The sequence below is a fragment of the Botrytis deweyae genome (assembly GCF_014898535.1).
Source record: "Botrytis deweyae strain B1 chromosome Unknown BDEW_007, whole genome shotgun sequence".
NCBI classification, from domain to species: Eukaryota; Fungi; Ascomycota; class Leotiomycetes; order Helotiales; family Sclerotiniaceae; genus Botrytis; species Botrytis deweyae.
Genome location: NW_024066214.1, coordinates 1,402,017 through 1,427,948, shown reverse-complemented (window position 1 = coordinate 1,427,948; position 25,932 = coordinate 1,402,017). Strand labels below are relative to the sequence as shown.

Genomic DNA, 25,932 nt, shown 5'->3' with positions numbered 1-25,932 from the left:
ATTTGGCAATCTTAGATTTGTCCAAAGACAAGGACATTATGTGCAAGGCTCTGAATACAGTAATTTGTATTCTTCCTGATGAAGACTAACTTGATGATTGGTGCTTACCCCCTTGCTCACTCTTCTTTGTGCCGCAGACATACAGAACGATGTGGGGCTACATGGTGGCAGCCGGCACTTGAGTCTTGTCACCAATAAATAATTGCAGATAAGATCCCATTCTGCTCCTATCTAACAATTTGAAAGACCAATTTCTTTTAGCTCGGTTCTGCATCATGAAGGAAGAAAATGAGAAGGCCGAACATCTGAATGACGCAAGGGTTGGTACTACCACTGCAATCGTACCAGAAGTGCCTGCCCCTGAAACCACACTACTTTCTAGCATCGTCGAAGCTACTGTCGACTATGAAGGACCCCACGATGCTTCAAACCCAAGAAATTGGTCGAAAGCTTATAAATGGAGTCTAATGCTTATAATAAGTGCACTTTCTATGACAACGTAAATTGCTCCACCTGGAACTTCATTCAACCATTTAGTTTTACTAACAAGTTAATCTAGAAATCTCACTGTGCTTATTTGCGCTCCTGCCATACCACAAATCCTGGAAGAATTTCGTTCTGCCAGTGTACTTAACGCTACCCTGATCCTAACAATATGGAACCTAGGAGCTGCTGTTGGCTGTCTATTTATGGGCCCTCTGAGTGAGATGTACGGACGCAGACCAGTCTATAACTTGGCAAACCTCTTGTTTCTCCTCTGTATAATAGCGGAAACCCAAAGCAAGAATGTTGCTATGGTTATTGTTTTTCGATGTCTCGGTGGAGTCAGTACGGCCACGACAGCTCTCAATCCAACTATTGTGGGAGATGTGTTTAATGTTGAAGAGAGAGGAGGTGCTCAGTCTTTACTTTCCCTGATGCCCCTGATAGGTCCTGCGATTGGACCTATATTCGGGGGTTATATAGCTCAGACAGAGGGTTGGAGATGGACCTTTGGTCTAGCTGGTATCACTTCTGGAACATTAAGCATTCTGTTCTTTCTGATCTACCGTGAGAGCTACGATGCAACAATTCTTAGGCGCAAAGCAGCAAAGATGCGCAAGGAGTTCAATGACCCATCAATTCATTCTCGATATGATGAGCAGGGCTCGAAGATAAGTTCAATCGTGAACGCACTCGTGAGACCAATCAAGATATTGGTCGCTCCTATCTTTGCATTGTTGATTTTCTCCATGTGTTTACTCTCTTCGTATGTATATCTGTTAGCATCAACAATCACAGAAGTGTTTCAGACAAATTATGGGTTCTCAGAGGGTGAAGCGGGACTCGCATTTCTTGGGCTAGCCATAGGTATGGCATTAGGCGCAATTCTTTGTTCTGCGGTGCTAGATTGGTATACAAAAAAAATGAAAGTCCTCCATGGCGGCGAGATCAAACCAGAATGGCGCCTTCCTCCGATGACCCTGGGATTCGTAATTGCCCCAATAGGTTTAATCACATACGGATGGACGGCTTATTTTCACGTACACTACATAGTTCCCGTATTTGGAACTGCTCTATGTGGCTTTGCGACCTACACTACAGTAGTCCCTACTACAGTGTATTTGGTCGATATATCAGGAATTTTTCGCGGTTCAGCCATGTCTGCAATGACTATGTCTCGCAATATAATGTCCACCATTTTACCGCTGGCTGGACCACCGCTATATCGATCCCTAGGTTTAGGTTGGGGGAACTCTGTTCTGGCTTTTATTGCTTTATCGTTTGCTCCTCTGCCATTCATTTTGCTTAGGTACGGAGAACGTATTCGGAGCAAATCGCGACTTGAAGACTGGATGTGAGACCCGAGCTTAGCAATCAAAGTCTGGAATAAGGTAGTGGCAGGCGTACCTAGAATTGTTCCTCAAAAGAGGAAGATAATACAAGGGCAAACCTCGCCATGGGGGATGGGGGAAGGGGGTGGGGTTCATGCTTGTGGATAAGCATCATCAGCCGTCAAAGATCAGTATTTGGTCTGGGAGAAACATTTTCTAGTTCTTGACTGAGCCTTTATTAATCTAGTACTTTTTGAAATGCTTTTATGTACCAATGTCAGGCGATACAAGAATCTATTTTACCAAGGCGCACTTGGCTGTGTTGAGATATACGTGAATGCTTGCTGCACAGTAGTCAAACCTGATTCTCACTTTATATAGCTTTAAACTGAGGATGATCGTGGAATTTACATAGGAAAACATTCACATGCTTCCAGTAAAGCTTAAAAGTGAGCCTGAAACATCAGAAGGTGTAAAGCTTCTCGGTCATAAGTGATTTAGTAGATGATTGAGCTGAGATAAACTCAAGGTCACCATTGAGGGCTTCTTTCACTTTCAATACCTACTCAGAGTCAGGCTAAACAAGGCTGCATAGTTTGTAGAGTACACAGCTATATTACCAGTCAAATTTCGAAGGAATGGATATCTCTCGGTGTATTTGATAGCGCGCTCACGTCATCGCTGCCGTTTCTAGAACGTGGCCCATTCGTTCAAGTTCGAGGCTGAACCTTCTACAGCGAAAAGAATCTAGGGGGAACAATTGTGAAAACGACTGCATTTAATTCGTATAAACCCGATTCTCTAAGCCGCTTGCTTCTATGTAAATTCTCTGTCTCAAATAATTCCAAGCCACTGACGCGATTGGGCAGATAGATCAAAATCTATAGACTTTCCGATATTTCAGTAAAGCATCTTACCAAAAATCAGGACAACAAAGCGTCAAAGTTCAGAACACTGAAGTTTATACAATCCGCATCGTACGTGGCAAATGGTCCAGCTGTATATATCAGTAGTCTCAATCTTGTGTATGTATTTTAAAGGTTTGCTGGATGATGACCAGCTGCTCAGCTTGAATTGGCAGATGACTTTCAAGCAATCCACTGTCGAAAACTATATAAATTCCCTTCAATTTCAGTTTACCTGCAAAGTAGGTGCATTGATAGTCTCTTTACGGCAAGCATAGCATTCTTTGCGGGAAATTCACTTGTCATCGTTCGCTAAAATTTCCAATAGCGGTTTGTGGTGGGGGAAGATCTGTGTATTGAAAAAATCTTTCTCGGCTATTGATCTTTTACAAGTGAACGCCTCGCTTAGTCAATCTAAGTATGAAATTCTGACATTTTCATTCACTTAAATTGATCACCTCTGATAGACTAGGGCTTCTTTTGCGAAATGACTCCACAGAATTTGACTGGGGCAATAGACGAAGATAGTCTAAGATGCATAAGCAATTTCATGAGCTGCAGTGAAACTGTAGATTGGAAAGTAGATCCAGTGAATGTATCAATTGAAAGACAAACTTCTAGGAACCATGGGCACGCCCTGATTTGCTTGAAAGATTGCTTGAAAGATCTAAGCAAGCCAACAAGCCTTCCTGCCGATAAAGAAGTAGCAGGAGGCACACTTATCTTTATAGTCCTTATATATAGCAAACAACGACCTCTTTGACCAATAGCCTAAACTCCTTGTCTAAAAATGGGACTTCCTCAGACCTTTCTAAGAACCAAAAATCTAGAGGTAAATCAAAAGTGAAGGGTTCGCTAATTCACCAAAAAAACGACAACAATAAATATTCACTCAATCTCGTTTGTACAGCAGCTACGCACTGTAGCGATTTGACGATGTTCATTCACTACAGTAGAGTCCTTTCGAGGATGCTAAACATTTTCTCATCTTAAAAGTCATCGACTTCTCCGACTTGCCAACAACCATTTTCAAATCATCTTCTTCCATCAATGTCAGAATTGCAAAGATCTTGGAAGCTCTCTTGTTACTTCCAACCTCAAAAGAACATTTTCTTTCTCTATCAAACCAAATCTCGATCGCTTGCCAACCACTTAGATTCTCAAACTGATCAAGATGGCTGACCAAGAGAACAAACCTCCCAGTCATTGGGCGGAGAATTATGGGGAGAACTCACTACCGATGATGCCATACTCTCCAAATCCACAGCTTCAGAATGGAATCACGGACGACAGCACGCAAAGAACTCAAGACGCGGTTGTTCCTCCAGCTCCCAGAGTTGACCAAATGCTCACCCCTGTCCACAGCCCATATCGAAATGGTGACTGTTTTGGTAACTATTCTCACAACAGAGATATGCCGGCGTCTCTACAACATGGATATGACCATCCATCTATGCCTTTCCGCTTGCAAAAATATAACGGCACTCATCCGAATCATGTGCGAGAACACCAAGGCACGAACACTACCCAACACAACGCATTTGTGGGAGTGAGCAGCCCTCTGAATCCGTTTGCTCCTATGCCAAAGGTGAGCAGCCACAATCCAGGCCGTATACTTAATCCAGCTGCGCAAGAGTATACAAATTACAGCAATCCCGTGCCGCAGGTTCATAGCGCGTCACAAGGGTATAGGCCGTTTAATAATGGTTTCCGAACATCTGTATCAGGTACTGCTAGACAACAAGCAATACCCCAATACAACAGTCCTTTGCATGTGACCACACCAGTTGCATCGCATTCGTATGGAGGTACTAGAACGCCAAACTCTAGCCAGTATCCGTCGACTGCCCAGGTCAGTGATAGACCAGGTCAGGGCTTGACACATTCCCAAGTTCTAGGGAAACCACAATGGAGAGTCAAAGGCTCTCCGTTACCACGATCAACACCAGCAGGCAAATCTGACAGCAGTGGCATTGCCACTCCTGAAAATGACGATATTGCCATCCAACGAAAGCCAGCCATGGTACCTAAGACGTACCCTCTGCATGCCGAGCATCTAATGCCTGGGTGCATTGTATGGCTGTCAAACTACCAAGAAGGACATGAACCAATTGTATGTGTCCAGAACCATGAGTGTAACGACAAGGTGAAAGAAAAGGATGGCCATAATCACCCGGTAATGATCCTGAGGATTAACCAGCGTCGTGGTTCCAACATTGTTGGTGACGTCATACTTGACGTTGCACTGGTAAGTCTTCACTAATTTTCTTTCTCATCTTGACCCCTCGTTCCAATTCTCGTCTGTAAAAATCAGATAGACTATACCATTTGCTCCTGTCCTTCCATTGTTCTATCTGCATTTGCAGAACTTCTAAATCACCATGCCCAAATGTTTTAATAAGTATGTTACTAACAGCTGATCCAATTAGATGACAACTCTCGGTGGTCTAACTTTGGACCAGTACGTCAACAAGCTGCGTACACTTGGACCAGACCCTTCAAAACAATGGTATTTTCAAGAGACGATGCCATTGTCTTGGATTCCAATACGAACACCCCAGCAGAAGGGTGACAAGCTTGACGCAGTGCAGAAGCACGAGCAGAACCAAGAGTCGCAGCACCATGCTGAGTTGAATCAGCGCGGCAAAACCTTGTTGTATCTCTCGCGGGGTAGCATGCAGAGACGGTCGTACATGCGTGTTCATCACATCTACGCCGTCCCCATCAAGCAACTGCAAGCTTGCAGCCGGTACGCCAAGCTTGCCCACATGGTCCGCTTGGACGAGGCTGGATACCGGAAAGTGATGGAGGTCTTGAAACTGGTACCCGAACCTTGGGAATCCAGTGTCGAGAGAAGCGTTGCGGCTGCTCCGCAACGCCTTAGAAACCTTCGAGACGAGGAGATGGCACAATTCAATGCCATTCAATTGGCTGAAAGCCAAGCTCGTCAAGATGAAGCTGTCATGCAGCAAGGCCCGAACGTCGCACGGGAAAGCCCATTGGGTGATTTCACTGACGTTGAGGCCGAGGGTCACGAGTTCTATTGAGGTACTCGTGACTCAAATTCTTGGATATATGAAGTTCTTTTGCCTTTCACTTGTTCACACTTGTGGAACCCAGAGAACAACTTTCGCAAACATACAATACTTATACGCACACACATGGTGTTGAGGGGAGAGATTCAGCTTTCTTGATGCAAGTCAGATTAGCGGGTAGAAATTAACGAGTTATTAAAAGGATCGGGTAGATGGGTAGAGCGGCGATGTTCAATTCACTCTTTGGAGTTTGAATCAGCAAAATCCTGGATATTTGATATAATGACAATTGGCAAACAAATTGAGGTTCTATTTTTTTTGACGGGAAATATTATGGAGATGTTATGGTTGGCGTCTAGACAGGTTACTATGGACGAGAGACGATGATAGGAACTGAGCGATCCACTGTATAAAAGTCGAATAATCTTATTTCATCCTTCTGAGAATCTCGTGCATTATGATTGAATTGAAGCTTTGTGCACGTTACGCTAACAGTCAGACCGATTTTAAATCTGGAAGGCAACGTGATTGGACACACCTGATGAACCCACGTGATATCAACTTCTGAAATCATCAGTTTCCATAGACGACCCTTCCCGTCTGTCCTCATTATTTCCCTTCAGTCTCATTTGATCTTCTGTTCGATAGTAAGCCTCACCTTTCACTCACTATTCCCACCCCCTTTGAAAATCTCACAGACTGAATGAACCCCACCAACCCCTCTCGACCCACAAAACCAAAGCAAAACACCACAAAGCTACTGCAACTCCCAACACACGAGCGACATGACTCACCTAACAAAGTATAAGATGAGGCTGGAACCGTTTCCCAGACTTTTAGATTGGTCTGGTCGTGCCGTTTCCTGCTAAGGATTTTCAGACGTGCGACTAATGCAAGAGCTCGAGATTCCCCACAAATACCTCCACACAAATGATGCCACGCATCAGACGACAATTCATCAGGGCTCTCCCGTCATGGACACGAACGCGTTGGGAGCCACGTCTTTCCAGATTCCATGATCAAGAAAGAGGGCAGATAATCTTCGACATACTAGTATGGATTGTGCATTTGGGGCGAATATTTGATGCAATGTGCGTCATTTTAGAACGTTGTTCGAATCATGTAGCCAACAGTCATGGTAAAAGCTCTGATTTATATGATATGGATATCATAGGACCAATCATTGGGGAGAGTGTTTCGTACTTACAATGAAATGATACCTGATATGCTGTCAACTTGAACATCACTATTCTATTGAACCCAGGAGTCACGTAAAATTCTGATGCCAAGAACTTGGGAAAATCTAGTAATTTCAACCTAAAGTGACTGAAAGACGACTGCTGGTACTAAGTATCAGACTATCGCAACTCAGGGGTATCACCGAACAAGAAGCCATTCATGGATTCTGGATATCTCGCACCACCAATCTGGACCTTCTCAATAGCTGTCCTAATCTCTCTCTCCTCTTGTCTGCTAAGTTGCACATGCAAAGCCTCCATATTTTCTTCCAAATACTTGATTTTCTTTGTACCCGGAATCGAAATAATGTCATCACCTTGGGCAGCTAACCATGCTAATGAGAGTTGTCCTGGTGTAACACCTTTCTCAGATGCGATCTTTGCCAGCTCCTTCACGAGCACGAGATTCTTTGGGAAATTCTCTTGGGAGAAACGAGGGGCGCTGAGACGGAAATCGTTAGGTTCAAAGTCAGCTCTGGATTTAATTTGGCCTGTAAGAAAACCACTAGTGATAGGTTAGCATGTTAAATGTAATTATGAGGACTGCTTTGATTGAGGTCATACCGGCCAAGAGGTGAATAGGCAACGATGGCAATGCCAAGCTGGCGACAAGTCTTCAAGACTTCGTTCTGTTCAATATCCAAAGAAAATGGAGAATATTCTACTTGCACGGCGTCGATATGGTGTACTTTCTCTGCACGGCGAATGGTCTTTGGACTGACTTCAGAGAGCCCTAGATATCTGATCTTTCCCTCTCTATTGGCACAATTATCAGCACGAATACAACAACGTATTTTGGTGGTTGCGGCTTACCTCTTCAACTCAGCCATAGCCTCTACTGTCTTTTCGATGGGAGTCTTTCTATCTACTCTATGGCAGTAGTATAGATCGATGGTTTGAACACCGAGTCTTTGTAAACTCTTCGCACACGCAGCCTTAACGTATTCCGGACTGGTATCACAAGTACGAGTTCCATCTTCATTTGTTTTGAAGGCAAACTTGGAGGCTAAGAATATCTGATCCCGCTTTCCTGTGCGTTTGAACCATTTTCCAAGTAGATCTTCGGAGTCGGCATACATGTCTGCGGTGTCCCAGTTGGTCTGTCCAAGTTCGTAAGCGCGATCGAGGACCTTGAAGCGTTCTTCATCGGATTCGGTGCTGCCACTGATGGAGAGTTAGATAGGTTCATCCAAATGAAGACACTATACTGCGTGAAGCCACTGTATGAAGAAGGGTCCGTGGGACTCACTAGAAAGCACTTAAGCCCATGGTTCCGAAGCCTTGGGCGACTACTTCAGGGCCATATCTGCCCAATTTACGAGTTGGAAGTCGAGGCATTTTGGATATTTGTATGTGATGTTATCTGTATTTTCTTCGAAGTGAACAGTTTTTCGATCGAGAAGGTAAGAGACCCTTAAGGTGGGCACCTCTGCTCTCTTTATACGTATCCCCTCGTTCGTCCCATGTCTCCGTTTTCGTCACCTAACTCCATTCCAAGGCTAAACCCCACCATAAGCGTCGGAATCACATGCAGAATTACATAATCTTCGACCAAACATCGTTGTCCATGTATGCAAAGCTCTATTAACGACGACAATGATCTTCATTCGATTTGGTTTGGTGGGTTTGGTGGTGATGTGGTGATAGGTATGAGGTGATGACGATTTAAAGTTTTAGCGTACATATTTTTAGTGGTGTCTCCTCGGAAGAGCCCCTGTAATAAGTACGGATAATTACCCCACCTGGATTCTGGGTCAAGCACATTAATAGATTTCAAAGCATGTGAATTTCGAATCACACAAATCACATACACGACCACACCAATCGGAGCAAATAAGGTTAATGTGATGAGTTGATTGTTATAGAAGGGTTCTATCTCCACGACTTAGTCAGAGGTACAGCCCAGATAATAATTGACGCCTCCCACTTAAAGCCAGAAAACCTCAATAATACATACATGTGTGAAGGCTTCATGGCCTAGCCTTACTCTGCAAGTTTCTAGAGTGACTGCGGAAGTTTGGAACGACAAAAAGAAAGCTATGATAAATTGCCCAGAAGTCCTTGAGTATTTTCTAAGTCTTCCGGCTCTGGGGTGCGGCTAGGTTTCCTTGAGGGGTGACCAGAGAAAATACAAATATTCTTTGCTTTGCACTCTGCAATAAGGTTCAGAAAGAAAGGGGCTTTCTCGCTCATTTCGCAATGTTTCTGACAATCTTTACAATCATATGTGGAATTAGCATCGTCCCAAATCAATTCAATCTGTCGCATCTTGGGAACATATATTTCCTTTTTGGCGACGAGTTCATAAAATTGTTCCAAGCTAACAAAATCGTATTGATCATAAAACGGTTTGCATACAAGAATCCTCAATCCGGGCGGCAAGGAATTGATCAACCGAAATTCATCCTCAATTGTGTTTACACTCGACCATATTGAAGGAGATGGCGAAAGCTTTGCAACCTGCAGTCGTTTGAATTGAGAGAATGAGAGGGGCTGATCATCTGGTAAACGACAAACATTGCTGATGTCGACGTATTTTAATGAGTGTTTCGAAGATGTTAATCCTTTCAAAATATCGTCAACATATGGATGTAATCCATCGAAAGGATACACGATGTCGGTACCTCCACTCAAATAGAATCTTTGAATGCCCGTGAAACGCCCAAGGAAAGTGGCAATGCCATCGCTGAACCAGCATAAAATGAAGCTCAAACTCTCGATGTTGGGTATCGGTTCTATGCATTTTACCCTACGGCTGTTCATCCAGTAGCAATGCCACATCAAGACAACCTTGAATCTTTTCACAGATCTTAAATTCATAAGTGGCACGATGCAATCCAATGCTGTTCTTTCATGGTGAAAATCGGGTGAAATTGTTATGCTTTCTAAATTTGCAAGCACCCTCAGAGGAGCGCTGTCTGGAGATTCAGTTCGCTGGTCTCTTGCGAGTCGAGCAATGAAGTTACTGAATGTAGAGACTTCGTAATGAGCTCCCTTATAATATATTCCCTGCCGAGTGCGCTCTTCTCCCAATGAGGGAAGTCCCAGCACCCTTAATTTTGGAACGAGGCAAAGGAGTACTGATATCAAAGCCCAACATGATATATCCATCAAAACACCGCGTGCCCAGTTAATGATATCCCAAGAAGACGACTTGTTTTGCACCGAAATAGCCTTTTGGAACAGATCAAGCGAAGTTGTCTTCCAGAGGAGTACTCGACTCAACTCATTTAAGTCAAAGCAGCGTAGGTCGAGCCAACGGATGCTGGGTCCAATCACAGATTTTTTAAGAATAGTATTGATCAGTATCTTCAACGATTTCCGATTCCTCACAGTACAGTGATAGTATAGCAACTCAATGCATGCAGCATAGAATTGACTGGAGCATTGTGCTAGCTTTGCAAGGGAATCTCTAGGTAAACATATTCCAATACCAATGATGATCTCCTCCGGTAAGCCATCAAGTGTTGGAGGCATGTTGTTGTGCGGTGAGGGATCTTCGCTAAACAAAATGATATCGAAAGGGAGGTTTTGCAATGGATGTATGTTTTTTTTGTTATTCTATCATTGAAGTAATGATCGAATCACTTAAGGTGGCAAATCTTGTTTAGTCCAGCCGTGCCTACCAAAAAGAACATTATCATAGTAAGGGCAGGAGCAAAAGAGTGACCTCCTCTTCGTTTCTGAATGAGGAGATCGCAGTTTCCTTTCATTGCGAGGAATAAACAAACATGAAGGCTTTGAAAAGTCTTTCGAAGGAACCGTTCTTAACAGTTTCCAGTCGTATTTCAAGAAACACTGACAGATTCAATGGGTAGGGTATTGTACTTGGAACTGAAACGCTAGGCACAAGCTCTGCACCTTTGAAAGCGATATAATATCTATGAAAATTCGGGATACTGTTTGCTTGAATCGATCTATTGGAAGCCTCTGATGATTGAACGGCAGTTTAGTTGGTTCCAAGACAACAAAAGGTTTCGATAACTGACTTGAGGGGATTGTGAATTTTGAAGGACTTCACATATACCGAGTAGAAGCGAGTCACAGAATTGAGACACCAGGGCTACACATAATTCATGATATTAAAATTTGCAAGCTCAGACTATAAAAAGTTTCCAAATTCACGGGATTTGTTCGTTCCTAACGTAACAATTGAATTTCACTCTTAATCTTCCACCGTTTGTACCATTGGAAGCGACATTGGTCTTCACGAAACTTTCAGAGTAATCCCATTCTCCTGACACTCAGCTGAGAGCTCCGCTAAGAAGGGGTGGCGTTGGTATAGTCCACATTCTGTATGGCTTGCGAAGGAGTGAGAATCGTGCCCAGGAAAATATTTGAGATGAAGCTCCTTCAAACTTGTCGTGCCCTCCTTCATTTCTTCCACCAGCCTTTTCATGGGCTGTATTATACTCTTTAGACTACACACGGCTGTTCCTTTGCAATTGAGTTTTAGCGAATGCAGTTTATGAGGAAATACACGGTTCAAAGCCGAGCCTAAAATTGGTGACATGGCAACGTTTGTAGCCGGCAGAAAAGTCCAAACGCTAATCTCCAATACCGTGAGAGCCGAGAAGTCTCGTAGGACCGAAAAATCCGAGCTTCTCTGTGCATGAGTACCTAGAATCACTCTCAAGTCTCTCAAAGTATGCTTGAGATGAGACAGTCCTTCAATAATCTTCCCAAAATCAACGTTGTACTCATCTTCTTCACCATAAAGCTGCCATGGATGTGCGTCGAAATGCAATGATTCCAAGACTTTTAAACTTTTTAGGAATGGGATGAGATATCTGGAAGAGATGTTGGTGGCAGTAATATTTAATCGTAGTAATGTCCAGTTCTCCATGAATTTTGCGTAGTTCGATCTGTTCGGTCTACTCGGCCTTCTCGGAATAATTAAAAAGCGCAAAGTGAGTGTCTGTAGCATCGAGAGCTGAAGGAATATCTGTATTGATCCGCTCTCATAGGATCCCTCGAGAGTTAGATTGTGCAGAGCACTCATTGGACCCTTGAACAGTTCATTTCGCGTCTCGGGTTGCGAAGCGACCAAAGCAGCATAACAAAAAGATCGAAAATCTAGTCGTGCTTGTGGAGCAGCAAAACTAGGAAAGGAGATCTTCTCTAGTCCAGGGAGTAAGTTTAAAGATAAAGCTGTCAAATGCCAGAAAGACTTCTTTTTCTTTTTCGAATAAATCATAGCCTCCAATAAACAGTCATGCCATGGCTTTTTGGGCCCCAAACAAGCTGTGTCTCTGTGTATACAGTCAATGTATCCCCACATGTCCCATATGATTCTGATTAAAACACAAGGAGGGACATGCTCATCTGTATGATCTACCGGCTCTACAAAATAGCATATCCGCTCGGTGTCTCGATCATAAGGACCATGATGATCATCGAAATAGGTCAGGTCTAGAGAATACACCAAAATCGCGAGCTCCCAACGATTGGCGATAGTTTTTATGAATAGTTCCAAAATCTCTGGACCCGTTATTATAACATCGCGGTACAAGCTTGAAATAGAAGCTTTGTAAAGATGTCTTGAGCACCTGTTAAGAGATAGTGTTGGATGGGAATACACATTGCAATAGTGTTCTTCCATCAGCTTCTGTATGATTTTGGCAAGGATCTCATTTGGAAGGCTTTCCAAAGGCATTGCGTGATTACTGTGTTGCTTTGGAGAGGTCTGAACTTTTAGTTATGCTGGGTAGAAATATTGTTGTAAGAATTTTTCGACATCAAGCATATAATTTGCAAAGGCCTGTGAGATGATAGCGAAAAAGCGTGTAGACAATACTTCTGCAATTGAATCATGAATACAGATATTAGATGTCGGTTTCATTACCTATCATTACCCGTTGTAAACGAAATCTGAAGGTGTTTATCTCCAAGTGGAGAAGACTGATGCAAGGAAGGAAAGCGCAACTGAGACTTGGGACTGTGAGATAAGGATGAGATTCTGCTTTCAGCAAGTGCTCCCTATAATTAAAACTTCAATGAAGAACTACTGTTGAAAGATCGCATGTGTAAATGATAAATTTCCATTATAAACAATTTCAAAGTTGGAAGATCCTGAGGCCCGAAACAGGCATATGAAATTGATGAAATTGGTATATTCAAGCTGTAGAAGCGCCAATATTATTTTACTTATGCGCAACTCAGAAGAAATTAGTCATCGCACGCCGCGGAAATAGTGGAGGGTTTTCAAAATCCGAAAATTTTCCAGCATCGTCCTCCACTGTTGCCATTGGTCGTCTTTCACCTTTGACATTTATCTTCGTGGCATCAGGTGTCTCGGTTCTCTCGACTTGTTCCTGGGACGTATGACGGCTTTGACTCTTGACTCCAGAACATGTATTATACGGATCGTTTAAACCTTGATTTGCAGAATGATTGTTCTCGTCTGTGTTCTGTGCTGCTGCTGCCTCAGCCTCTTCGCCTGCTGGTGTCCACTCCAGTAAGAGCTGCTGCACGATCTTGTCGTCAGTATGTTCGGCCCCTGATGCTTCATACGGATTGTATGATTTTCCATCATAGTGATCAGGATAATGTGCAGGTCTTCGATCAAATGGAATGACAGACTCCTGTATAAATTGGTGGGACGGGAGATTATAAGAAGTTGGCCGAGGTGATGACTGAGGTGATAGTGGTTGGATTCTTCTGGATCTGCTCCAATCATTGTGTGCTCTACTAAAGTTGTTCGGCTGAGTTACTTTATGGTTCGCTTCACATCTTTGTCTCCAGTTGAAACTGTCAGATACAGGTCTTGCCACTGAGGCCGCTCTTCTATGCGGGGAGTTTCTTGGTCGACGATTGGGCGCAGAGGCTCTTCCAGCAGATGAATGTGCAGATTGATTGTTATACTGGTGTAAGGAACTTCTTTCTGGTGATGATAGGCTTGAATCATCAGATGATGCTTCACTTCTTGGAGATGGTGGCCTTGCCGGACTTCTTCCAGCAAATGAATTTGTACGAGGACCATATGTTGTGGATTTCCTTATGAAGGGATTGGTGGTATTCCCGCCACCAAACGAGGTTCTCAATGGTGAATGTGATCTTGAGTCGTTATCTGATGAGCTGCTTTCGAGCGGTGGAGTCCTTGATCTATAGTATCTTCTAGATAATGCATGTCTTGGACGATCATCATATGTTGAACTTCTGCCCCGGTCTTTGACCAGGGGTTGAGGAAATCTTCGGTAGGGTACTCTTCCCACCCCATGAGTTCGTTGTGGAGGTTCATCATGTGAGCTGGAATGACTATCTGATTCGTACAGCTCAGGATTCCTTATTCCCCGTCGAAGAGGTATTCTACGACTTTCTGCAAAGCCCACGTGCCGTCTACCATTGTAGCTCTCATCATCACTCACATCATCTCTATCTCCGTAATCTTCATCCCAGGATTTTGTTCTTTTGGACTTTGCCGATGGATTGGTGTTTGATCTTGGGGAATTCGTTTGTTTTTCTGGCTGTGGTTGGTTGAAGTTGTGTTCTTTATCGTAAGCATCACGTCTGTTGGGCGACCCCAAGGTTCTGTAGGCTTCAGTAACGAAGCGTTTCCTAGCAGGAAATTTCAAGGGGTTCAACGTCGGATGAGAGTCCTTGCGTAAGGAGAGATTGGGCCTTCTCAAAATTAGCAATTGAAGACATAGCTTCTAGGGATCAAGAATGAAGAAAAAGATATTTACTTTTTGATAGCAGCAGCATTCGCATTTGTTGGAATCTGTAAAGCTTCATAATAATTGCCAAGCGTTCTCTCGAAGTCAGAAGGATCAACATAAGACGTGTCAGATATACATGAAGTTCTTCTTAGTGACTTGGGGGAGTTCGGAGGAATTGGTTCCGCATCTTTAGTGCCGGGGATCAAAAATTCCAGGGATGTTGTTGGAGGAGATTTCAATGATTTTGTGAAATCAACGCTCTTAAGGTTCGAAGTTGCTTGGATATCATCGGCACCTCTGTCTTTCAACGTTGATGAGGAACTCATAGTCCAGCCACTCTTCTCCGATCTTGAAGTGTTATCTGCTGATTCATTTGAAGTTCCCACAAGATATACTGTTATTGACAGGATTCCGTCACTTGTAGGGCTCAGACACTTCCCATAGACGACTTCGAGCTGTGCAAGTGTCCATATGATGCTACTATTGACTTCGTTGTTTGAGTCGACTATATTTTGAACCTGTCTCTGCTGTGGCACTGTGAGATCCAAAAGCTTCGAAATGACTGTCCCACTACTTGTGCTTAGCTCTAAAATTCTTCCAAGTATGTGTCTTCCTGAGAAATGCTGTTTGACTCCATGAGCGTTTACCCAATCAGGCGATTGAAACGAAGTTTCAATGAGTGCTGGATGAATTGTATAGGCACAATAAAGACAATCTTTATCGTCCATAGCTCGTGCGATGAGTTCCCCAAGCTGCTGGGGACCAAAAGCATTACCATTACTACTTTCTCTCGCATCCACTCGAGTTGGTGCAGATCTGTAGTCAAGGCCAAAGTCTGGCTCCATATCAAGGTTAGCCAGAGGCTTGTTAATGATAATCGCGATGTGACCCTTTTCGCTCCGCGACCACAATCGACTGGACTGTTTCTTTACTTCTTTGAGGCTTATGAGCGCTTTTCTATAGCTAGCTTGAGGTTTTAGAATCTGGGTCAGACTAGTGGTCTCGGTCGATTCAAGAAAACAAAATTCCTTCCACCAATCCTGCTGGGGAGTTTGCGACAGCATCCGCTCGATCTCTGATTTGCGTAATTTAAAATCCCTAACAGTAGGTATTTGCTGATAGCTTTGGCCCTTGATGAAAAATGCAGTAAGAAAGGTACCTTCTGGAATCATCCTGTCCATGTCATCCTCGGCAAGATTATTGCGTCTAAAAATACTTTTGAGACCACCACTCTTGATAAAGCTGTGCTTTGAAAAGTTACTCTTCGATGATTGGTTAGTGCCAACCTCAGAACATCTGACATAGCTTAGAGAATTGGATATTTGAGATGCCGGATAATCTGTGGGGAGTTTTCTGAGATTCGATGGCGGCGAACAATCGAGGTTTGAATTATCGAATAGTAACTCCTTTCGCTGCTTGGGCATCTTCACGGAATCAATTTCGACACTCTGTTGGGAGCGACAATTAGTAGATGATGAGGATGAAGTTTCTATGAATGCTTCTGATGCTCTGCTTTGAGGAATGATTTTATCCTGCGACCCATGGCTTTTGTTCTTGTCTGAGAACTTCTCCAACATCGGCAGACTCACTAACTTTAGTGATTCGGGGATTTCTTCCTTTTTGATGGCGAATTGTTCGTTTGTTTTGCGATCGGGTTGATCGATGGTACCGCGAATTTGTGGCTGGTTAGATGAAATAGGAGCCAAGGCAGCGAGTACCTTTGCCGTTACCGTTTCTACGGCATCATCGGGAGTTTCCCTAGGCGTTGCATCGTAAAAGCATATTTTCGGGGTGATAGGACTCTCCAACTCTCCCATCGTTTCTGTCCGGAGTTCGTCTAGATCTCCAGAAAGCAGGTCATACTGAACGGCTTGTGAGCCTAAGTTTTGCGCTTGGCATATCTCATCAATGACGACCGCAGTCGGTTGTTGCAATGTTGTAATATTGTCACCAAAATCGATGAGATCCTCGGAAGTATCATGAAATGAACCAGGATTCTTCTCTCGATTCTCCGAAACGGACATATTTGGTTCCAGATTAAGCAATATTTCTGGCTGAAGCTGTTTGGTCTGCAGACTATAAGCTTGCCGTGGCATACTGTTTCCTAATTTATTGCGCGAACGGGTTGTTTTATCATTTAATTCGATGTCGTTTATCTCCATCGCTGGCTTTGAAACGTTGCTAGCTTGATTACGGCCAACTTGGTAGTTGGCCGATGGCGCCGGAAAAGCCTGTGATGGGACAATCCCTTCATTTTTATTAGCAGAAACCTTTGGATGCCAAGATTGGGCGTAGGTTCTGGCGTTCCGGCGTTCGTGCCCCTTTTGATTTGGGGGGTCTACCTTGCTATCGGGAGACCTAGAAGCTTCTTCGGCTGGACTCTCTTCGTCTATATTCATGGAAGCTTTTGTACTTTGCTGGGCCACTGTGGAAAGGTTCTGATATCTCTTGTCTTTTTGGCCGGGATAAAATGATCTTAATATGTCTTCGTTGCACAATTTCCCACATCACTCATGAGTTCAGGTTTCCGTCTCGCTTCAGCATCATGATGTGCCATATAACTCTTAGCGGCGTCTATGATTCAATTCCCAGGGGCCATGGCATATCCGGTTTAAGATCTGTGGTTAAACCTGGCATTTGTTTTTCCCTTGGAGTCTTGGCTTTGCAGAGAGCTGCTCTGGGCCTCGGCATTCGTTTTCAAAACAGAGTTCAGCGGATCATCTGGAACAGCTGGAGGAATGACTGTGCGAAACGATGTATTTTCTCTTCGATTTAGCTCGGGATGTTGGAAGAAACTCTGTGGAATATGGGTATAACGATTATCAACATATCGTATCCCACTGGCTAAAGGGATAAGATGTTCTCTGCCGGTTGGATTGATGAACCGATTGTTCAAATGTTGAGTTTCGTACTCATTCATTCTAGGATGAAACATGTAGTTTGTCACTTCTGGGAGCATTCCAACCACTTGCTCGATGCCAGACGAAGTTATGTCATACGGTGAAGCACACATGGCATTGATAGGATTCGATCCTCTACACTTGTGTAAGCTCAATTTCAGATTAGCGAATAAAGTTCTAGACTCACGATCGAGGCCCATTTAATCTGACGCTAATTACTGTGAAAAGCAAATTCAAACTCGCTTGAAGTTGATGAAGTTCTCTTGCATATTGAAGAAGTTTGTGTGTCTGTAACGGGGACAGGTATCTTGTAAACCACGATTCTCTGAGTTTGCGGACTTTCGCTGAAGTTTCATCGACTTTAAGGAATTGCGAAGGCCTTGTTGGATCAAATTTCACATCCTCTTTGTATTCATTCAGCCTATTGGCAATCTTGAGCTCCAGTTCGTTTGAGTCGTCCTTGTACAAGACCCATGCCTCCACTCTCCAAAACACTTTCAAACAATCGTCTGTAATACTTTGAATTTGTCTTATTCCGCGCGCATTAAGTGTCGCCTTTTGTCCTAACTTCAAACGCTCAGTTTCCTGTTTCAGAAAATGATTAACGAATTCGAAAGACGCACTTGCAGCATCAATGTTTCTTAATGTTGCTTTGAGATTCTGAGCCGCTGCGCCAGCATCAGTCACGTACTTCGTCAGGATTTGTACTAATTGGACGCCAAAACTTGCGATACCAATTGCTGAGCTTGCAGCTCCCAATATTGTGACAGGATCCATTAAGCTATCGTTATATCGGACATTCTCACCATCAGAATAGAAATGAGCCAATCTCTCCAAACAATGATTCTTCAGCTTTCTTTGATCAACCTTATAATTATTATCCATCAAGGCTTCGGGCTGAGCAAATAAGCTGCATGGTATTATCTTATCTACATATCTTTACGCGAGCAATGGGCGGAGTTCTGCAAAGTTTTGCAGAGCCTTACAAATGAGCCTCGATGACTGCATGAGTGCGACCCTGTTGATCACATACGTAAGCTTGAATCTTCAAAGAATTGAAAACGACGTCCGAAGCACTTATACTGCAGGTCAGACCTTATAAAATTGATTTTCGTGTGACTTCTAAACCAGATTTCCACCAATCTCCCGCCTCTCGCACCTGTGTCTAGGTATTGTAAGGCGTCCAAGGCATTTCAATGTGCTCTCTTGACACTAGACTCATCAACTACTAATGATTCCGCAACACGACATCTGTCGTGAACAGAATTGATGTAATTAATATACATCATCTGGTCTACTACTGTGCCTTGCCCGACTGCAGGCTGGTGCCTTCTGAGTGTTCATTTTGAACCAATGTAACCATGATGTTTCCGGGGAGCCTTACCCCGCCTCTCGGATAAAATCAAGGTCAAACGAGCCGCATACACTCTTTCTGCATTGAAAAATGATTGATGTTACGTCGCGCGAACTTGAGGGTTCTAGATAACGAACTTCCGGGGTTTCGGGAGCTTTTATAGATTAGCTCCCGACTGTGTTGTTACCTTTTGTGATTCCGTCTACCATATTCCTGATCTTCTCCACTACCACTATGAAATCCTCATCCTCAGCATCAGCAAACCTCACCATAGCGCCGTGCGTCTTCCGTAATTTGACCACGACTTCAAGCTCGCCCTCCCCATCTTTACTCTTCTCTTCTCTCCCACCCGCCCCACCCAAATGCCTGACCTTCTCTTCCTCGCTTGCCATCTCTCTAAACCACACAATATTCCAACCTAAGTGCTCACCCACTGGATCAAATCTCTCACTTCCCATTTTTAGCCACATCATCTCTTTCCTCAACTCCTTCATCTCGCTACTCAATGTGGCTTCTGGCAATGCAAGCACCGTGCTCAGATTTTCCAATCCCATGTTTTTGGCTACTCCGAAGAACAGAAAGGCGTGGGTTGAGACTTGGATATCACTGAAAGGCGGGGCGATTGATATTGCCTAATTTAGTTAGCACGAGTCATTTCTCAACATACAACATGGGAGCAATATTAAACACATCGGATCGAGAGAGTACATACAGCCCGTAATAAGGGACCCCCAAAACTGTGCGCACACCAAATTATTTTCCTTCCTTCACTCTCTGTCACAGTTCTCAACTCTCCAATACTTTTCATTAATCCAACGCCGATAACTTCGACGGGATCTCGACGTGCATATCCATAACTGAGTACTCGAATCTTCACACCTGGATATGTTTCCAAAATTCCAGGTAAAAGATCGCGTAACCAAAGTACTCCATTATCTCTGTTTGTCCAGGAATTGATGGGATGGCCATTTTGACCGTGAATGGCTATGATACTGGAAATGTTAGTTATTGATGAAAGAAGAATATAGAGACGCACTCAATAGTTGCATCGGGAGAATCATGGATCATTTTTAGACCAATCGATGATGGATCTTGGGGTACTATCGGCACGGGTTTGGATGATGGTGGCTGTGGATCATCGTTGTTGTATTTGGAGATCTTCAATCGAAGCTTACCGAAAGCTTTCTTCATTATTGATTATTGGTATGATTTGATGTGATTCTTTTTGATTACTATGTAACTTCTTCAGAGTGGTTATGCAAATCACTAACGACTGAATATATAGAATAGATTATATCGATATTTGGGTCGGCTTGAATGTGTATTGGAGCGTGTTGAGGCACTGGCGTATGCGTCGATTCTCTACGGCATCCTCGAACACACGATTATCCGATAACGATGATGTACACGAGTAATATCAGGGATGCGAGCTTGGATCATCTCTGAGCCGTACATGGTGACAGTGATGTCGGTGGCGATGGTAGATAAGCCAAATTGGTGCATAGCTGTTTGGTTGGAACTAGAAAATTCGTGGAATCGAGTAACCAAACGTGTTTAACCAATAGCATTTTCGTGTGTATATCAAGGTCATGTTCTGAAGATGTTCTAGAGATGTTCTGCTATTATGGAGCCGGTCTGAAGAATCGTGGAATGGCCAGACGAGCCAGAGTGGAGATCAGATGTTCCACATTACGATCATGTGACTTTGAACAATTTATCATCAGCTTCGCGACTGGTTCTTATGACTGAACATGCAATGCAATGTCAGCCCTAGAGTTATAGTGTACTGCATTCGAAGTAATGTTGCACAGGACAGGTCACACAGCAATTCAGCTATCAGGAAATATCTCCGAGTCCACACTCTTCAGACTCATCACGTGCAAAAATCAGAAGAGCGGAAATATCACCCCCTTCATCGCCTCGCTTCATCCGAACTTCCTTTCATAAGACAGCTTCACAGTGCGCAATGCAAAAAACTTGAAGCTAAAAGTCCGGACTTCTAGAGAAAAACAAGAGTCAAGAGCCTACGATAGGTTATAATTTCACGAAGTGGAGTATCCAATTTAATCCAATTTTACACAATTCACCATCGGAAGTTTAATTCACCGATAGCCATTCCGTCTTTTTAAACCGGTATCATATCTTTCCTAGGTACTAGTAGCAGACCGCTATCTGATAGCACGCGGGCACTTCCTTTTCTGGAAGATTCGAAAAAGGTACCAGAAGCTAGTTCAAAGTTCGACATGTCAATTGGTGCGAAGCTATGACATTAGGAGGGATACCGCCGTTTTGAAATTAATCATAAGCTAATATAAATATTAATGGCCAACGCATTATTTGAGAACCACTATGTTATGGCGAAAAACGCCTCGATGTACAAATTGCCAATTCCCATCAAGTTCAGGCGGAAATACGTTCTCTACCGTTATCACATTGAAGATCCTCGTGCTATTGAATTGCCGTATATGATCAATTGCAAGTAATTTTCACCACTCAAAATTCACTCCCTGAATAACATTCTCTATGATTGGCTGTTAAATATTCATGCACATTATCCGAACAACGCCTACGCTATCGCTCGACCACTCGAGCCACTCACCAAGCATTTAATGTTGCCGGGCAGTCCGTCGATCCCCGCTATTACTGACTAACCCTGAAAATATCTGAAAACCATAACTTTAACTTCCAATTCGAGGATTCTTTTCCCCTCCAACCCAGGTCAAAGTGTGATCAAACACCCAAAGACCTGGACAATCATACCCCGCATTCTCTAGTCCTGCACGAGGGGCAGTTGGAAGTTGGAAGTGGAACGACAGGCAGCATAAGAATCCTGGGGACCCCAAGTTTAGAAGATGGCTCTATCTTCAACATCTGACGATCTGGCCGCACAGTCGGATACCGATAACACGATGGGCAACATTCACAATCGCGATCACATTGGAGACAATGAGAAACCTCTTCATTTCCCTGAAGAGGACCATCTCAAAGTCTCGACATCAATGGAACAGATGATTAAGGATGCGAAAGCGTCTACGGAGAAGGAACATAACATGTCACTGCTTCAGGGAATCAAATTGTATCCTAAAGCTATCGGATGGTCTCTTCTGATCTCGACATGTATTGCTATGGAGGGATACGATGTGTGTTTACTGAGCAACTTTTGTAAGCTCAATAGACTCCAGGCTCCAAGATCCATTATACTAATCTTTTAGATGCATTTCCTCAATTCAATGAAAAATACGGTGAACAATTACCTGATGGCACATGGCAGGTGCCAGCAAAATGGCAAGCAGGTTTGAGTAACGTAAGTCAATATTTACATCACTAACTGTTGAATTCAATTACTCACGTGTCGAACAGGGTGCAAATGTTGGTGAAATTATTGGTCTATTTATCAATGGTTGGGTTTCCGAAAAATTTGGATACCGATACACGGTCATGACTTGTTTGAGTTTGATTATTGCATTTACGGCAATTTTTTTTACTGCTCAAGACGTCATCGCGCTAGAAGTTGCTGAAGTTCTATGCGGTATTGTAAGTCTGCCCCAACTCAACGTCGTCTAAACTTTTGTTAATATTTGGATAGCCATGGGGAGTCTTCCAAACACTCACTATCACTTATGCATCAGAAGTCTGTCCTCTTGGACTTCGTGGATACCTCACTACCTATGTCAATTTCTGTTGGGGATTGGGGCAAGTCATTGGTATTGGCGTTATTAAATCTATGTTACCACGGACTGATGAATGGGCTTATAAAATACCTTACAGTCTCCAATGGATGTGGCCAGTTCCACTCCTAGTTGGTATCGCACTCGCTCCAGAATCTCCATGGTGGCTTGTTCGAAAAGGAAGGGTTGCAGAAGCTAAGAAATCGCTTCTTCGATTGACCAGTCTAAACAAGGAAACAAACTTTGATGCTGACGAGACCATTGCAATGATGGTTCATACTACGGCAATTGAGGAGAAAATCACCAAAGGAGCAAGCTATATGGATTGCTTCAGGGGTGTGGACAGACGTAGAACTGAGGTGAAGCTCCCCGTGAAATGATATGGAAAGATTAGAAGTTAACGTTCAACAGATTGTCTGCATGGTATGGGCCATGCAAAACCTTAGTGGAAATTCTTTTTCGGGCTACTCTACCTATTTCCTGCAACAGGCCGGACTGCCCACCTCGACATCCTACGACTTTGCTCTAGGTCAATATGGTATTAACATGGCCGGCGTTTTTGGAGCCTGGTTCCTCATGAGCTTGGGAATTGGTCGAAGATCTCTCTACCTTTATGGTCTTTGTGTTTTGTGTAGTATGCTTTTTATTCTCGGATTCCTAGGTCTCGTCCCAGCTGCTCATAAAACCGAGGCATCGCTTGCTACTGGATCTATTATGTTGGTATGGGCATTGGCATACCAACTTACCGTCGGCACGGTTTGCTATTCTTTGGTCTCTGAGTTGTCTACAAGAAGACTTCAAATCAAGACTGTGGTTTTGGGCAGAAATTTGTATAATATTGTGGGTATTGTCTGCAGTGTTATTACGCCATATATGCTCAATCCTGGTGCTTGGAATTGGAAAAATTATGCAGGATTCTTCTGGGTATGTTGATATAATGTTTTTCTCCAATCGTTTGCTGCGTAATATAGACTAATACCAAATTCTAGGGCGGAATCTGTTTTCTTTGCATCATCTACACCTATTTTCGCCTCCCTGAACCTCAAGGCCGCTCGTTCGCTGAACTCGATCTACTGTTTGAGAGAGGTATTAGTGCTAGAAAGTTTGCAACTACTAAAGTGGATGTTTTTGATGATGATGTGAGTGTGGAGAGTACGAGTGCTGCGGTGAAAAATTATGATGAGAAGAATGCTGCTGGCGCCAGGGCACAGGATATTGGAGCTTCTTCGTGAAATTTTGGTGTAAAATTCGAGATTCAAACGAATTGGAGAGAGATGAATGTGACGGGATGAGCGATATGACGACACGATGATGAGTGGGTGGATATTCTCAAGGAGCTCAATGACGGAACGGCAATCGGCGAAATATGAGCGCTTCAGTGGAAAACAAAGAAAGATTGCATTGCGTCTACTTCAAAAATCGAAGAACGGACACGGCGTTAGGACTTGTAGATATAGTGATGATAATTCATGCGATTGCTGGTTGATGAACGGCAAGTAGTTGGATATGTTAAGATCTTTTAATGCAATGTAGATACTCATTTATTAATACAATATACACAGCTTTCTTCAACCCCAGGCCTTTTTTGTCCTGATTTACTTGCGGAAACTGAGGTCATTGAAATGGCAAGTTTGAATTCTTAGATTGGTGCAGCCATCTCTCGATTTCTTAATGCCAAGCACACTCTCCAGATCCGCGAGGCCACAAACAAGATTGTTTAATTGGAGATGCAGCTTTGACAGAGAGCGGGGTAATTTGAGATCGAGGCCATGACATAGATTTTTGCTTCTTACTCGATCTGCTGATTTGGTCATGCCGAACGAGGTTTGCTCATGGTTTTCGGGATGGTAAGATATTGGTATGAGATTAACGCGACGAGATAGTCAAGATGAAGAATGCTAGCTGCGCAACTTTCTCACAATTTTACAAGTCACTTTGTTCCGAATTTACTTTCTTTAACCAAATACGTTTCTAACGAGTCTGAAGTCGATGTGGAAAGCAGACTTATCTGGGAATCACATTCGTCAGAAGAAATAACCCTATTCAAATGCCGCAAGATTTACAATGTCGATGTCATACTATGGCGACCAGCTTGTCTTATTATCACTAGCTATTTCACCATCATCGGGTGGGAGCATCGTCTTATTTCAACAGCAATACTCTCTCTACATTCTATTTTTACCTTCAAACCCGCCACGACTCTCTCTCTGATCTATTGCAATCTCGAATTCCGTGGTCATCATGGCAGTTGGCAGATTCTTTGCTAGATTTTTCCCGATTGCTGATGTACTGCGAGGCTGGTACAGCGTTATGCGCAACTTGATCTTGTGTCAAACTCCTTTACAGCAGGATTTTGAACGGATATGGAACTTTATATGCTATGCTCCATACCTTTTTTTCGTGGTAATGTGTTAATGTTTCTTATGCCGAATTCACTCCACTATAAGTTTTTCCTTTTTTTTTTCCAAATCAATGTTTAGGTATAAATTTCCTCCGATTTTTCAGACTCTGCTCAATCACCTTCGTAATAATCCATTTTCGAGCAAAAGTACATGGGGATCAACCAGAATGATGAGACGTCGAAAATTGTTAGGCCTACCTATTTGGAGTGAGGGGGTTGACCGTCCTGCTAAAGCCGTGAGGTTATATTTGGATGGCAGTGAGGATTGCATGTTTTCATTTGTTGTCACTGATGAGTCTCATTTATTTCCATGTCAACGTCGTTGTTATTATACTTGTTGCCAATAACTTTATTGCCTTCCATGACGTCCACATCTGGACTCGGGACTCTTCTTACTCCTTTCCAACACTGTATATCCTACACAGTTCTTAGCCCCCACGAAGAACCATTAGCAGCTCTATCTGCAGAATTTAGTGTTACTACGCGATGGAACTAACAGAAAATATCGTCGCTTTCTTATATTCCTATGTTTTAATGTCCTTCTGGGGCAGCAGAATTCCTTATCTTAGGCTCTAAGCCACACAAATTCTCATGAAGCATAATCTATTCACTAATAGCAGGCTCCTAGTCAGTTCACGAACTTGGAAACTCTCATACTTCTGGGTATAAGAATCGTTTTTCGAGCATCTACTCTGTCCACAAGACAACTATTAGCTCTTGAAATAGCACTAGGGGGGGAAGAGAAGCTTCGCCAGCTGACCATCAAAATTTAGGTACTTTTTAGAATCGATGTAGTTTTCTAAGATACGTGATCACAAGATATTGCAATAGACAATTGATACGATCGTACTTTACTATTTTCATCACCGAATGCTTGGTTGTTGCCATCTTATCTTTACCATGCCGTTGTAATTATCACTGTCACCATTCAACTTCTACTCAAGGGTTCTCAAAGCGCA

The 25,932-nt window shown here is 43.2% G+C and overlaps 7 protein-coding genes across 7 annotated transcripts; 3 read left to right on the top strand and 4 right to left on the bottom strand.

The window, feature by feature from the left end:
• Positions 1-275: 275 nt before the first annotated feature.
• Positions 276-1,841, top strand: EAE98_004150 (uncharacterized protein; the record flags this gene model as incomplete). Its single annotated transcript, XM_038951770.1, has 2 exons — positions 276-499; positions 560-1,841. The coding sequence occupies 2 exons, from the start codon at positions 276-278 to the stop codon at positions 1,839-1,841; spliced, it is 1,506 nt and encodes a 501-aa protein (XP_038812243.1).
• Positions 1,842-3,893: 2,052 nt separating this feature from the next.
• On the top strand, positions 3,894-5,766 carry EAE98_004149 (uncharacterized protein; the record flags this gene model as incomplete). The annotated part of the gene is made up of 2 exons (XM_038951769.1): positions 3,894-4,967; positions 5,149-5,766. 2 exons carry the CDS (start codon positions 3,894-3,896, stop codon positions 5,764-5,766), a joined length of 1,692 nt encoding a protein of 563 aa, XP_038812242.1.
• Positions 5,767-7,112: 1,346 nt separating this feature from the next.
• Positions 7,113-8,330, bottom strand: EAE98_004148 (uncharacterized protein; the record flags this gene model as incomplete). The annotated part of the gene is made up of 4 exons (XM_038951768.1): positions 7,113-7,497; positions 7,557-7,748; positions 7,806-8,156; positions 8,242-8,330. The coding sequence occupies 4 exons, from the start codon at positions 8,328-8,330 to the stop codon at positions 7,113-7,115; spliced, it is 1,017 nt and encodes a 338-aa protein (XP_038812241.1).
• Positions 8,331-9,029: 699 nt separating this feature from the next.
• Positions 9,030-10,469, bottom strand: EAE98_004147 (uncharacterized protein; the record flags this gene model as incomplete). The annotated part of the gene is made up of 1 exon (XM_038951767.1): positions 9,030-10,469. The coding sequence occupies one exon, from the start codon at positions 10,467-10,469 to the stop codon at positions 9,030-9,032; it is 1,440 nt and encodes a 479-aa protein (XP_038812240.1).
• A 2,681-nt stretch (positions 10,470-13,150) lies between these two features.
• On the bottom strand, positions 13,151-18,327 carry EAE98_004146 (uncharacterized protein; the record flags this gene model as incomplete). Its single annotated transcript, XM_038951766.1, has 4 exons — positions 13,151-14,612; positions 14,678-17,125; positions 17,281-17,685; positions 17,738-18,327. The coding sequence occupies 4 exons, from the start codon at positions 18,325-18,327 to the stop codon at positions 13,151-13,153; spliced, it is 4,905 nt and encodes a 1,634-aa protein (XP_038812239.1).
• Positions 18,328-19,068: 741 nt separating this feature from the next.
• Positions 19,069-20,095, bottom strand: EAE98_004145 (uncharacterized protein; the record flags this gene model as incomplete). Its single annotated transcript, XM_038951765.1, has 3 exons — positions 19,069-19,536; positions 19,617-19,896; positions 19,941-20,095. The coding sequence occupies 3 exons, from the start codon at positions 20,093-20,095 to the stop codon at positions 19,069-19,071; spliced, it is 903 nt and encodes a 300-aa protein (XP_038812238.1).
• Positions 20,096-21,756: 1,661 nt separating this feature from the next.
• On the top strand, positions 21,757-23,804 carry EAE98_004144 (uncharacterized protein; the record flags this gene model as incomplete). Its single annotated transcript, XM_038951764.1, has 6 exons — positions 21,757-22,066; positions 22,117-22,208; positions 22,265-22,438; positions 22,491-22,931; positions 22,984-23,496; positions 23,562-23,804. 6 exons carry the CDS (start codon positions 21,757-21,759, stop codon positions 23,802-23,804), a joined length of 1,773 nt encoding a protein of 590 aa, XP_038812237.1.
• Positions 23,805-25,932: the final 2,128 nt, after the last annotated feature.